Genomic DNA, 15,245 nt, shown 5'->3' with positions numbered 1-15,245 from the left:
ACGCCATAGCTTCACTACGCCATGTAAGCCAAGGTCAGCGGGCCGAGCCGAAGCCGCTACTGCGAATGCGCCGCGCAACAGGTGCGCCGGCTTCTCCACTGCCGCCGCAGCCTGCGCATGCACAGTAGCTACAGATGCGCGTCATTGCTTGGCCACTTTATAAACGGTGCGAAACGCTCGTTCTTCAAATGAACGATGGGTGAAGAAGCGGAAAGCCCGCGTGTATAATGCGACCGACATAACGGCGACTGCGGGAATCCACGTCGACGGATCCCGAATTTGTGGCGTGGTATAAGCATTATTCACAACAGCGCACGAAACACGGAAAAAAGGGGGGAGAATCGACAACACAAGCGCGGACTTACATCTTCGAAAAAAACCATAAACGGAACCGTCATACAAGTCAACCAAAAAGCACGTGTTCAACAACAAAACACACTCTGGCCAGAGGAAGATAACACTGGACGCGTCCTTAATCGCGCTAACAATCGAGATGGGCACCCTTGAGGAAATCGAGTTCATTCTGTGACACCACTACAGAAGGCCGACTGACACAAGTGTTTTCAGAATTATGCATGTGATAGGCTTCCATTATTTCTCTAGCCAATTGGTCTTTACATCACATACATAATTCTGAAAACACTTGTGTCAGTAGGTGTCACAGAATGAACTCGATTTCCTCAAGGGTGCCCATCTCGACTGTTAGCGCGATTAAGGACGCGTCCAGTGTTATCTTCCTCTGGCCAGAGTGTGTTTTTGTTGTTGAGCACGTGCTTTATGGCTCACGCCTTGTATGACGGTTCCGTTTATGTTGTTTTTATGCGAAGCATACTACTTTAGCTACCACTTCAGCCCTTCACCGTGGTTATGCGCCTCCAAATCACGTGATACATGACGTCACACCACGTGACACGATGACGTCACGACAGTAGAGAAACGGGGGCCCACCTTGCGCCGTCGCTGTGGTTGTGCGCCTCCAAATCACGTGACACGATGATGCCACACTACGTGACACGATGACGTCACGGCAGTGGAGAAACTGGGGCCCACCTCGCGCTGTGGTTGTGCGGCTCCAAATCACGTGATACATGACGTCACGACAGTGGAGAAACGGGGGCCCACCTCGCGCCGTCGCTGTGGTTGTGCGCCTCCAAATCACGTGATACATGACGTCACGACAGTGGAGAAACGGGGGCCCACCTCGCGCCGTCGCTGTGGTTGTGCGCCTCCAAATTACGCGACACGATGATGCTTCGCATTCTCCAAGCTTAACCAAGTTAAGCCTCAGCCTTTTTTCGAAGATGTATATATACTCTTCCTTCTCCGTAATAAATTTCAGTTGAAGTCAGCGCTTGTGTTCTCGATTCTCCCCCTTTTTGTCCGTGTTTCGTGCGCTGTTGTGAATAATGAACAAGTACCAACTCGCCCAACTTTCTTCACTCATCAATGGTATAAGCACGCTGGGTCTAACCGGAGCTATAATTAAACTACCAGCATATTTTTTTTAATATTGTGGCGGATTAGAAAACAATCGACGAACTGTCCTTATGACTTGACCTATCCGTGACACATGAGCGCACAGCCCCCTGCCATGCCGCGCCCCTGGACTTCGGTCGTCCGCTCATGGTGACGCGCGACCCGGCAGCTTCCAGGACCAGCACTCATCTGACTGTCTGCTCATCTCTTTTCATCGTGATGGCAAGCCCTGCATCTTCTCTGTGTTCATTCCTCCTGTCACGTCCTGCGTTTCATGGTCGCACCGTTCTTCTAGTTCGCGCAACCGGGACGATCGCTCGGCGGCCCCTGGTAGTGTCAAGGACTAGAAGACGACAAAGCGGGCAGTGGGGCGGCACGGAGTGCTCGTGCTGGGCCCGCCGCATCAACATACTCCATTCTTTGTACATGTGTGCGTTTGTATCCGCTATGCACCCTGGCCATTCCCCCGCCGTGGGTATGTGCCATTAAGCCTAAGGACATCATCATCATTAAATCATCCCATCGACCGCCATCCATCATGTAGACCTGTCTTCATCGGTTTGCCGTCACATTACGTTTGATGTGAGGTGCCGGATACCTTCATCATTCCGGTCCCGGAGCTTCGGAGCCATGCTGTCCGCCGATGTCTTTGTGGAGTGCTCGTAGTATCGCACGTCCCGGCATTGCCTCAGCCTGCTAGTGATGACCCGACGCCGCCGCTCTCCTCCGCCCCGACCTGAAGACACGACAAAATGACTACGACCACATTGATCCAAGACCGCCGCCACTGCAGACCCCACTGATCGCCCACACATGAGAACCCAGAAGACACGACTACATGCGTCGCCGCTGATCCCAGACCGCCGCCTCTGACCCCACTGACAATACACCCACCCGTGAGCACAGCACCCCAGCCCTGCCGTTCGGTGCGCCCACGTGCATCGGCGTTGGCTTCTGGTGACTGGTGGCTTTTCGGACTTTGTGTACCTGGCTTCATCCGTTCATACCTTCTGCTCATCTCTCTCCTCGTGACGCCAAGCTCTTCATTTTCTCTCTTCACCCCTTCTATCAAACCCATCGCCATTCGTTTCATCGCTTGTGCAATTCTAGTTCGCGAACGGGACGATCGCTCGGTGGCCCCAGGTTTTGTGGCGGACTAGAAAACGGCGAACTATGCAGTGGAGCGGGCGGGAGCGCTCGCGCCAGGCCGTCACTGCCATTAAAATCGTCATCACCATCCTTATGGTCCGTCATCATCGGCCTGACGTCACGTAATACGCGTCTATCCTCAAACGGCATATTCGATTGTCTTCTGGAACGCCGCCGATGCTGGTACTGTAAACGCTTTTTCGTTTTTCATGAGGCAAACTTTTGGGGCTTCGCTGCATGCTGAAATTTCGGAAGGATTCATGGACACTGAATTTCGGAAGGTGGCAGTAGCTTTTACGGAAGCTGACCACTAGAAAACAGACTGCACTTTTGGCTCAGTGAGCTGCGCACTACTGCAGGTTAATGATCTCACCAACACCAGCGCGACAGCCATGGTAAACGGTTGTGGTACCATGGTGGTAAGCTCCGCCCCCTCCTCCTGCGCGCGTCGGCAGCCGGCGGTGGGACCGAGTGGGTGGGGCCGGCGGAGGCGCCGACATGTCAGCGTGCAAAAAGTGACGAGAGGAGAAAGAGAGGCGCGAAAACGCGTGAATTCGAATTCTGACGGGAGATAGCTAAGCTTCCACAAAACGGATTAAGAAGACTCTTGCTGGTGGATATTTGTTCATCCTTGACATACCGCAACTTTATTGGGAGCCCCTTCAGAACCCGTTTAACACGATAGCACGCAATTACAGATACACAGGATAAACAAAAATAAAATTCAAATTTCCGAGTTTCTCGAGCATATGCGCGTGTGCATTGTGCACCTTTCACCCATACATGCCTAATAAACTTCAGTGTCTAGTGTGTGTCCCGTCGGTATCTTTCCGCTGTCTATTGTGTTTTTGGGCGCTATAGTGTACCGTGTTTCAGGCTATGAGCGACGCCGTAGTTGAGGGCTCCGGAATAATTTCGACCACTTGGGACTCTAACGCGCACTGACATCGCACAGTACACGGGCGTACAGCATTTCTCCTCAATCGAAATGGGACCGCCTCTGTCAGGATCGAACCTGCGTCTTTCGGATCAGCAGCGTCGAGCATCACAACCACAGAGCCATCGCAGCTAGTATACGGTAATTATATTCTCAAAAACTTTTGTTACAATGACTGTATATATGAAGGGCAGAGAATACTATAAGCTATAAGATCATCAATATTGGCAGTATTACTGCATTACCCGCCCTTTTTCTTTATGACAATATACCACGAAAACCCTTGCCTGCAACTCAGTTGCTGTTCACTTATAGTGCACCTCTTTGCACTCGATCGGAAAACGAAAATGAGTGCGCACATCGCGGTACGCAGTACAGGTATACTCAGGGCTTTCCCATCGGCTGCTGAAACGATCGTGGCCGCCAGACACTGGAGTAATTGACCGTCCGTTTACCGGGGGCTCCGCCGCCGCGGTGGCGGCTGAGTCAGGGCTCTGGCGCCCCTCAGTCGGTGATCGAACAGGGCGGGCTTATCACGCCACTTACCTCTCCCCGACCCTTTCATGTTTCCTCCTTTCTGCGCTGAAGTGCGCGGCAACACGCCAGAAAAAAGAAAATCACGCTGTGTTGGCGCGGACAGCGGAGGAGGGTCATAGCGCCGAGAAAGTTCGTCGCAAAATGAGTACCAGGTATATTTTCAGCGAGCCCTTTATAGATTTCTGCAAATAATCTGCAAACGAATTCCGACTGGCTTAGGTTTTGCGATACGGTTTTCAGCGAAATTACCGATGGGCGCTCTGTACTAAGGGTCAGTATTACACAGCCGTTCGTAGATTTGCACCTGTAAATGAACCATGAAGGAAAGGTTTTCGTGTATTTTTAAACAGAAAAGAAGCGTTGATTCACAGTGTTGAGAGAGAGAGCTAGAAGAGTTCGCTAGAAAGTATAGTGATTGATATACTATAATGAAGATGTCGGTGGGGAGGTTATTTCCTAGAGATGCAAAGTTGTTTCGAAGAGATCACTGCAAAAATGCGATAAAAAGAAAGTTTGTGATGGACATGTACCAATGGGCGACGCATATATGGAATCGCAAAAGTGATGTTCAGTTGCAGTCGAAAGGCAACGCCTAACATCTGAAGCAAGAGTACATATTGTCTTGAATGATGAGAGAATGGAAAAGGAAGGAAGGTTAACCAGGAAATGCTCGGTTGGCCATCTTCGTGGGGAGGGAAAACACGGAGCTGATAAATTTTCAAACGAGGATGACTTACTGGTAGCATGGGGAAGCTATGGTGAAAAGCGTTTTATTAAATGTTGCAGTGCGCACGCATGATCATTCCCAAGGCCAAAAATGCGTAGTTAACTGCACATCGTGGCGAAAAGAAAAAAAAAACAAAGGATGATAGCTGGGCAACTGTAGAGTCTCTCTCAAGCAACTCAGAGCTGATGCAGCAAGTTGTAACAGGAAAGGAAACAGCGCAGTATCTGTCTCGCATCTCAGCGGACACCGGAACCGGACCGTAAGGGAAGAGATAAAGGAGGGAGTGAGAGAAGAAAGAGGTGCCGTAGTGGGGGGCTCCGGAATAATTTCTACCGCCTGGGGATCTTTAACGTGTACTGACATCGCACAGTACACGGGCCCTTTTGCGTCCCGCCTCCATCGAAACGTGGCCGCCACGGCCAGGTTCGAACCCGGGAACTCCGGCTCAGTAGCCGAGCGGCTAACCACTGAGCCACCGCGGCGAGATTTGCCTTCCGTAGTTCCCGTTTCACACAACTGTCTCATCAATCATATGGGGCGCATTTCCTTTACCATGAGTGTTACTGCAGTACAGTGAGTCATATGTTTGCAGTTACTCACGCCGCGTTTAGCTTCTCTTCAACGCCCTCATCGCGATCGCTGAGCCATGCATCCTCAGAGGTTCATGAAACTACACGCAGCTCCGGTTCGATAATGAATATTCTTATCTAAACGTAAAGAATAAGAAGCGAAAGGAAGCGGGGGAAAAGGCTGTTAGGAGTTTGGTCCGGCGTGAGCTAGCTTGCGGAGAAAAAATGGAGATGTCTCAGAGTAGATACACTATGCCACCGCAGCGGCAACCTTGTGGATAGACTATCCGCTCCGTATTCGGGAGGAACTGGGCTGGTATGCCGAAGGCGCATTTTAAAGCGAAAGATCCACTGGCCTAGCAGGAGCCAAGGTCACCAGGAGGCCACATTTGACGTTCAAACCGAGAAGCGGTAGGGGGGGGGGGGGTCAAGTGACTAACCACGTGGTTCGCCGCAGCTGCGACTGTCGTCTTGCCAACTGTGGACACGTGGCTAGCCACATGACTCCGTTCGCTTGAGAAGGCGAAGGCGCTGCTTTCGCGTGCGCGCGAAGCGAGTCAGTTGGAACCGACGTCTTCTCGCAGGCGGCGGGCCGAGTCTGAATCCAGCTGGCAATGCCAGCCATGCGAGGGATTTAGCGAATAAAAGGGAGCGGAAATGTGCCAAGCTGGTGGCAGAGACCGACGAAGAACAGGGGCACTGCCTGACTCAGCGGCGATTGAAAGACAACGAAGGCTGCAGCTGCGGTGGATTATAGGGAGCCAACCGATGTAGTCAGTGCGGGACGTACAACAGAACACGTCATCCGTCTATCAAACTACGCATCGGCTGCGAGGACCTGAGAGAGTCACTTTACGTGTAATCCATTTGGATATGTGTGCAACGTCTGTGGACGGTTGTGTCTAAACAGCAGTTAATATCCAGGCATAGAGTCCCAGCAATTTTTTCTTTTTTTTTTAGCGATGGGTTGCCCGGTGCTGTTTGCCGGTGGGTTCACGGCGGTGGGCTTGCGAACGCAGATACCAACGGCGAAAAACCGAGTCGAGAGCTCAGAACAGCAAACGCTGTAAGCACTAGGCGGCCACCAAGTAGCGTATCTTCCTCGTATTCGGGAGAAGCTGGAACTGTATGTCGGAGACGCATTCTTAGCGATGGGTGCCCGGCAGTGGGATTGCGAGCACCGACAGCAATGACGCAAAACTGATGGAAGAGCTCAGAACAACGCCGACATCAACAGCACAAAAGAGCGGAGCTAACCACTAGGTCACCACAGAGGGGACTATAGGGGTTGGACCATCCGCCTGGTATTTGGAACGGGCTCGTGGTGTTGGGTGGAAGGCGTCTGGCCTGTAGGTGGCAGATGCATTTTTACCGGTGGGTGCAACTATACGGACAACCACCAGAGGGCTATGATGGCGACAGCACTGCCGACGCCAAAGCAAGTGATATCGTGCGTTCAACAATTCCCTTTTTTGAGCACCTTGCAAAAAAAAAAAAGAAACTGAAACTCCCCTACAACGAAAACACAGGAAGTCACCCCCATTCCTTAATTAGTGCACAGCCGAAAACCACAGCCAGTGATTTGTAGTGCAACAGCACAACGGCACGAGGCCACAGGAAGAGATGGGACGAGACACAGCGCTAACAAAAGATAGTTGACTTGTGGAGGATTCTTTGTTGGCCAAACTGGTCATTGTGTAAATGATAGGCTGAGGAAGCACAAAAACAATGTCAAGAATGCCGCCCGCAACATCGGAATTCACTGCCGCGATTGTTCCTGTCAGCCATCGTATGAAAACAGCCGAACTGTAGATAAAAACAAAGATCAGCTCAAAAGAGAAATCATAGAAAGAAATCATCGAGGCATCTGAGAATAGTTAGGTCCGAGTTGCGTAAGCACCCCATCTGTTACTATCTCTAACAAAGAGCTGAATTTTATAAATCGGTAGATTTGCCTCGGGGAATCAAAAAATATGCATGCTCAGAGGGATTTCTGTTGCTGTTCGTGAAGATTTTCTGTTTTTTTCAGCGTTGCCGCGCCTAAAGCTTTGGCTTCCGTCGTCCCTCCTCTTCCTGTGGCCTCGTGCCGTTGCGGTGGTACAATACAAATCATGTCTGACCAACGTGCCCATCGGTTCATATTGCACAGCCAGTGGCCGTGCACGGACTCCTCACCTCAAGATACATACGACCGCGGCCGGTCTAGCCGCACTGCCAGTGTGCGCCGCGCGCGCTCCCATCGCGACCGGCCCTAACACAAAGAATATTTGCCCTCCTCACTACTAGGCGGCGCCACCGTTGCTGACGGACACGGTGCTGACGGACGACGACCATGCACGATGTCCTGGCGAAACACCATTAAAGTTCGCGTATAACTTATGCCTCTACTTGTGGACGAGAGTGCGAAATTAAAGCAAACCACTACGATTTGAGCGGACTGTCGCGTCGACAAATCCAGCAGCGACATGTATTCCGAAGCGGGCAAGCAGGGCGCCGCTATCTTTTCAATGCATCCCGTGACGTTCTCGTATCGCGCGCACGCTATGATTAGGGCCCGGAAATTTAGGCATTTGCCTAAACATGCCTATAAATGCCTAAACGGTGGATTTTTGCACTTACCTGCCTTTTTGTCATTTTTTAGGAAATACTACCTATTTAACCGCACTTTTTGCCTATAAATGCCTAAATCCGGCATTTCGGTCCTCGGTGCCATTTTTCAATTCTGAGACATCTGTTTATGTATGGTGAAAGGCGCACGCCGATGCACGCACAAAAGGCGCGGGTCTCGCCGAACGTTTTTCTCTAATTGTGACTTGAACGCAGTGTAACGAAGTGTTTATCTCGAAGTGTAGCAAGAGGCGAGTTTGGAAAGAGACCTGACACACATTAGTGCAAACTTTGCAACATTGACGGAAAGGATGACAAAGTTAGAAAAGGCTGGACTCTCAACAGCTCAATCATTGAAGGTAGTGGCAGAAGTACCAGCAGCACTTTGGGGACTGGAAGAAAAGGGCGCTACTGCTTCTACGAATATGCAACAATTGGTAGAAAAAAAATAGATGCCTAGAAAGAATATCCCAAATCAGAGACTTTCTACGCGGAGACGATAGGGCCACATCACCTGAATGCCTAAGCCTTTATCAACTCTCATGTCTTAGGTTCGCGCCACTAAGTTCATGTGGTCTCAACAGAAGCCTTTTAAAGTACAAAGCTATATGGTTAGCGAAAACTGAATGAGCTTCAAGTTCGAAAACCTGAGAATGCGCTTTATTGCTTCAGTTGAGGACTGCGTACGCTCCGTGCTTGACTTACAAATTTTGTACTTATGAATAAAGAGTATCATCCAAAGCGCCTATTCTTGCTTTATAGCGCCTATTTCAATATCTTTTAGAGCCTAGGTGCCTACCTATTTCGGGATTCTTTAGTGCCTAAATTTCCGGGACCTAGCTATGATTTGTACCGTGCGTACGACCGTAAGACAGGTTCTGCACATGCGCAGAGTCGCTGCGTACGCCCAACTAAAAGCGTCTGCCCCACTTGCGCTGGAGCAGCGAAGTGGAGATGAGCGAGCGGGGAACACCGCAGCGCGGGATAGCGCGGGCGGAGCTGAGTCACGTGGAACATGCGGCACGCGATTTGACGGACGCCCCTTTGCACTCCTCGCAAGAGCGCAGTTTTCGAATGGCCCAAATTTGTTGAGTCACAGCGGCGAAGGTAATCAATCGTGTTTCAAAAATTCTAAAAACTGATACGGCTACTATTGACAGCCGGCTACAAATGTTTAATTGCAATCGGGTGCATATCTGCAATAGAGAGGAGAGAGACTTTAATGGATAATGGAGAGGTCGAGGAAGCTACGCACGTCGCCGCTAGATTGCGGTATAGGAAAACCACTTACAGCACGAATTTTGTCGGGGTCCGGCTGAATGCCATCGGTGTTGACCAAATGCCCTAGGATCTTGAGTTCCCGGCGACCAAAGCTACACTTCTTGGAGTTCAACTGAAGGCCAGCTCGTCGGAAGACGCCAAGAATAGCCGAAAGACGATGGAGGTGGCCCTCAAAGGTTGATGAAAATACGATGACTTCATCGAGGTAGCACAGACATGTGGTCCATTTGAACCCGCGTAGTAAGGAGTCCATCATGCTCTCGAAGGTCGCAGGGGCATTACATAAGCCGAAAGGCATCACCTTGAATTGGTAGAGTCCATCCGGGGTGACAAAAGCCGTCTTCTCACGATCTCTTTCGTCAACAGAGATCTGCCAATATCCAGGACGGAGATCTATGGAGGAGAAGTAGTTGGCACCATGCAGGCAGTCGAGGGCGTCATCGATCCTAGGAAGAGGGTACACGTCTTTCTTTGTTATCTTGTTTAGGTGTCGATAATCTACGCAAAACCTCCAGCTGTTGTCTTTCTTTTTGACAAGTACTACCTGCAATAGTTAGAAAGGTAACCATTAGAACTTAGAACTCTGCCGTGAAAAGCCTGTATGAAAAAAAGTTTTATGAATTAGTGGCATGCTTCCCTGAAACAATTTTGGAGATGTTTTGAACAAGCATAAAAAAAACTTTATGCTGCAGTGAGAAAAGGCAGCCCTTTGTCAGAAAAAAGAAGAATGCACAATTTTAAGTGCATAAGAGTCAAGAACATGCAGGAAAATGCCCTGAAAAAAAAAACAAAAAACTTTAATATGAAGGAAACACCTGGGCCAGTATGCACGGTTCGTTCGCACCACTGTTCACGAGTAGAAAACCAAAATCGCTTCCAAGACCTCGTATTTCAAACCTCATGTATTGAAACACAGTACAATGCGAAACATTCTGAATGTCGCTGTCAAACTATCCTCCTAGATTCCTTTGAACAGAACTTTGTAGGCAGATTTGTAGGCCATACAATGCACAGTGGCTGCCCAGCACTAAGAAAGTAGATGAGATGCTCCTCTGAGGTCAGGAGGTAGGCTTCCACCTGCAATGCACTTGTCTTGAAGACAGTTTGAACAGGCTGTAGGTGTTAGGTGCCTGAATAATAGACTTTCTAACACAGCCACTGGTACGGATTGTGCGACCCATGCTGCTTTTCCCGACCGACCTCTCGCGCAGCTGGCGCGACGCTCCTCCGAACAAGGTTGAAAGAACGTACGTATGTACGGCGACAAGATTCTTGGTCGGTGTTGGTGAGCCTATATGGTCGTTTGCACTAAATGGCGCGGGGAAATACATCCACACCTTCATTGCCGCTGGAGGAGGAGGAGGAAAAATTTTATTGCACGAAATGGAAGGGATGGGGGAGTGGCGAGCAGTTGGGTCGGTTTCGGCCGCTGGCTTTGGGATGCTTCGCGGACCAGGTGGACGATCGGCTGCTGGCCGCGTCCAATGCCTCGCTGAACAGCGCCGTCTCCCACTACTCGTGTGTGTGTCCTGTGCGTTTTAGGTCTAATGGTTTGACTATGCACCCCCATGATGTGCGGAAACGGATTGGGCAGGCACCGCACGAGGGGCACTTAGAGCTACAGTAGATATGTTTATTTACAAATACTGCAGGCCCTTTTCGGACCCAAGCAGGAGTGGTCACAATGACATTCGCAAAAACTAAACAGACATCAAGGTCACTTGGGAAACAGCAGCGCATGAATATACTAGGACGTGTGGAACAATGCTAAGGTCGAAATTAAAAGACAGACAATGAAACTGATCAACATCAAAGACACTTAACAAATCGCTTAAAATACCACTGTTTTGTATCCACTCCGCAAAAGCTTCAACATTACAGCAGTTTACTGCCACAGCAGGCAAATTATTTCGAAGGGCGATCGCACTTGGGTATACTTTGTTCCTAATGTAAAGGTTGGGTTAAGTGTTTGTTTGGATGTGGAGGTTGTAAAATATTCTGATAAAGACCTATTCGACATTTCGCTATTTTTCGTCGGAATTAGTACTGCTAAATGTGTCGTGACGACCTCATTATGTTATTATATACGTGTTTAACGCTTCTGGCGCACTCACCGTAGCTGTGGAAATATTGAAATGGGCGATGCGCTAGTAGGTTTGTTACCGCATACGCAAGCACAGCCCGAGGATTTACGTTGGCAGTGAGTGCCAGCCGCAGCTGTTAATAGTTCGCGGTTAAATAGAATTTTCGAAGTACCAACTGCACTGTTTTGTTGTCCGAAACACATCTCTGAAGAGAGGAAAAGACACGTTTCCTGACTTCGTCAGTGGTGGCAGACATCCACCGATATCGCTTTCTCTCTCGGTTCTAACTGGTGTCCCTTGTTTTTCACAAACAAACCCTGCTTTAATGAGTGAACAAGCGCCGCTTTCACGCGGACATTTTCTGCCAGACTTAATGCAAGGTTAGGTTGTTCACGTTATTCGGGTGAGCATGGAGGAAGAGTAAGAAGTTGTAGACGAAAATGAGGCCTCGTTACATTACATGTACTGCTAAAGGTGTCCCGTAAAAGGAACAAGAGGCTAGAGCACAGTAAATTCGTGGTAAATCGTCGGCAATCGAAACTGATGAAAACGAATATATGCAACAGTAAAGCATATGGTGTTTCCAGTGTAAATACCTTCTGAGTGCTTTTTTTTTTTTGCTGCGTAGGCAGTATGCATTTTCTACTCCAGTATCACACGTAAACACCGGCGTGTGTCTCTGCGTGGCCGCTGAGTGAAGCCTCCAATGCCTGCAGCGAGGGGGTGAACGGCCCCCCTCACCCACAAGAGGAGAGAGAGAGAAAATCTTCAGCTGCGGAGGCGTAAGCGTAAAAGCTGTTTCACATGCAAACGCCTAAGCGAACTGCGACAAGCGGCGCGGCGAAAAAATTCTAACTTGTCGCAACCTCGTCGCTCTGGCCACTCGAACCGCCGCGTTCCTCGAAAAAGGTTTTTGCGTCGCGGTGGCAGAAGTCGCGACCGTTTTCACTGACATGTACAACAGGCTTAAAGAGTCATTGAATACAACTTTATCAATTATTGCTCCCAGCAAAAACATTATCTGGCTCTCTCTGGCTGTTCCGACAGCAAATGCCATATTTATCGCTAAGAAAGTTGGATTTCGAAATCTTCCTGCCAGTCGATTCGAACTCGTCGTGACTTCCTTAGCAAAAAGAATGCGTTGCCGCCATTTTGAAGGGAATGGCGGTGTAGCCTTGCCTCCAGGATCCGCACTTAAAAATATGTGTCGACGTACGCCTTTATATGCGAATTCGGCCGGTGGTGGCAAAACCTGTATTTCGTTCTTTGGTCTTTTCCAGCTTATGAAAAGTCCATTTATGGTGCGAATCGTCAGTTTGTGATGAGAATGCGGTACCCTATCGATACAGGCCAACTTCTATTTTATTCAGTGCCCCTTTGAGAGAAGTGGGCGCAGTGACACCCCCAATCGAGCGGCGAGTACGCAGAGGGAAAGCGGCGCCGAAAGCGAGCGCGCGTCATCGGCTGACCCAACGCGGCACGCCAAGGCGAAATCTGTATAATGCAGCAAATGTAAAAGAAAATCATTAGCGAGACATAAATTCAGGCGAAGTAAAGCGAAATCGGCTGGCGCAAATTCAGGCAATGGTATGGGGCAAAAGGGGGAAAAAAATCGAATGGAAAAGCATCATTCTGAAAGTGTATTCTGCTTACGCAATTCATCTCATCGTCTATGTGAGCCTATCTGCCAATTTTTTATCCCGCCTACGACTACTGGTGTATTAATTTCCTAAGCCCACCTATTATCGCGATCAAGCGTTGCAACGGTGCAGAGCGCCTTCTCATTTCCAAAAGAAAGCGCAGAGAAAGCGAGAAATGAAACAAAAATTCACAAAACGACGAATTCGCTATAACGGAGCCCCCTGCTTCTCCATTGCGCCCGAGGGGAAGGGCGGATTGCGCACCACAACAATCGCTCGCTACCCCAGCTGCGTGGTGTGCCGCCACCATTCGACCCAAGGCAACCGAGGCTCGGCCGGGAGGAAGTGGGGAGAGCGAAGGAGGGGGAGGAGGGGAATAAGAGGGGTGTGTTGTCGGAAGAGCTGCTGGAGAGTGAATCGGCATAGAGAGAGAGGAGGAAAGGTCGCCCGGCGACTCGTCGTCGTCCGTCGGTCGCCGCTCGCCCTCCCTCCACCTCCGAGGTCTGCCGCCGCTCCTCTGACGACGGCAGATGTTCCGTTGATGCCGTGTGCCGCGGGTTGTCCGACGCGGTTCTCCTCAAAACGTTGCCTGTGCTGAGGCGCTGCGCCGCGCCCTCTCCTCTACGGCGGGGATCTTGTCTGCTCTGTTTCGCTCTGGCCGTGTGTGCTGAGAGAAGACTACCACTACTGACGCTGTGGTGCTGCCACGATCGAACTTCGCGCCACTCTGCGCCCCTGTCCCATGATGCCGTCCCGTAGGGGTCCCATGCTGGACGACCAGCTCATTCTGCCGGCCAGGCCGCCGGCCGCCAAGAGATGTCCCGTGTGCAAGGCCTTCGGATCCGAGCGGATGCAGGTGAGCACTTCTCACGGATGTTGTTGAATCGTGGTAGGTTAATTGTTAGGCGCTGAGTCTGCGTCAATGACCGCCTCAGGAGCACTCTTGTTTCAGGATCGGAATCTGTTGATTAGCAGGGGATTCTTAGCTGACATTAGCTAGCAATGAGTCGATTAGAAAATTAACGACCTAAAAAAAGTTATCTTGTTCAATAACAGTGTATTCTTTTAAAAAGAAGTACAGCCGTGAGCTATCGAGACACAAAGTTTGAGCATCCATTTATCGGTTACTCTGTAATTATGCGTTAAAAGAGCATTTTTTTTTCTCTTTCCTAACTAGTCTTCCTCTTGGCACATGGTATCTAAAATTTGGTAGAAAAATAAGTAGAAAATTCGCAATTTTTGTTCAAGAAGTTTGTTTTATCATGATTGCTCGCGTCTGTACGTTCCTGTGGTGAGTAAACACTATTGAATTTTCATTCATGGCCATATGAAAAGTTATTCCACATACGCTCGAAAGTATTTCACATTTAATTTTATCCCCGACGAAATTAATTATTTTATCACGCTTTATCTCTTACGAACTAACGGAGGATTAAGAACGTTATGATTGAAGTGTCGTTCACTGAATTTGCTAGATATGAATGTGCTCGTGTTAAGTCTCATTTCGTTCCATCTGACCGGTACTCTTTGAAATTTGTGCTTCGCGCGCTGCTAATACGATTTCGTGTTCTTACTGCATGGTGAGTTCTGAAAGTACATACGCTATGCGGACGTGTCCGACTTCATCTGTATCCTACATGGGCCTTCGTCACTTATTTCAACTCGCCTTGCTATTTCTACTGTTGTTGAGTATGGATTTAACGCATTCAGTTCGCGCTTGCTTTACCGGACCCTCCTAGCTAATGTGTGAATAGAAAAACACATAACTACTAAGCAAAACAAGCAAATGACTGTTCTGTCTTGTCATCAATCAGAGGCGTTATGACAAAACTATAACAGAGACAGGGAGGATTATGAAGAGACTACATCAAGCATGCATTATTAGCGAGGACCGCTCAGGGGAGCAGTCGCAAACTTCAATCACAGCTTCAGCTCCGAGTGGGTTTGAGGACGTCGGATGTCTGCCTACTCCCAACGTGCCGAAAGAGAGATGCGTGTGCAATCAATCATGCACTCTCTAAAGCGGCGCGTCAAGTCCTTCGCAATACCCAGCACGTTTAGAGCCGGCTTGAGCTGTCGAACACTGATCGGCTTCGAAACTACGAGGGCTTCGGAGTCGGCCCTTATTTATGGCGCTGGAGTTGTATACTATAGAACCGTGGAAGCGGCAAGACAACTTATGTCATGCTCGGACAAGACCGGACTTGCTCTTGTCCGTTCACCTCTACGCGCCAGCAT

At 49.6% G+C, this 15,245-nt stretch overlaps 1 protein-coding gene across 3 annotated transcripts in view; it reads left to right on the top strand.

Annotated features, from left to right (window-relative positions):
- The first annotated feature begins 13,424 nt into the window (after window positions 1-13,424).
- The window catches only part of LOC149364319 (TNF receptor-associated factor 4-like), a 67,158-nt gene continuing 65,337 nt past the window's right edge, over window positions 13,425-15,245 (top strand). For all 3 annotated transcript variants that reach the window (XM_089574259.1, XM_089574260.1, XM_089574258.1), the window contains exon 1: window positions 13,425-13,863. In XM_089574259.1, coding sequence (XP_089430385.1) covers window positions 13,750-13,863 — 114 coding nt within the window. In that variant the 5' untranslated portion in view covers window positions 13,425-13,749. The remainder of the gene's footprint in view (window positions 13,864-15,245) is intronic.

This window comes from Amblyomma mixtum, chromosome 2, assembly GCF_055824585.1.
Source record: "Amblyomma mixtum isolate Tamu chromosome 2, ASM5582458v1, whole genome shotgun sequence".
In the NCBI taxonomy this organism is placed as follows: Eukaryota; Metazoa; Arthropoda; class Arachnida; order Ixodida; family Ixodidae; genus Amblyomma; species Amblyomma mixtum.
This window is presented reverse-complemented; position numbering and strand designations above follow the sequence as displayed.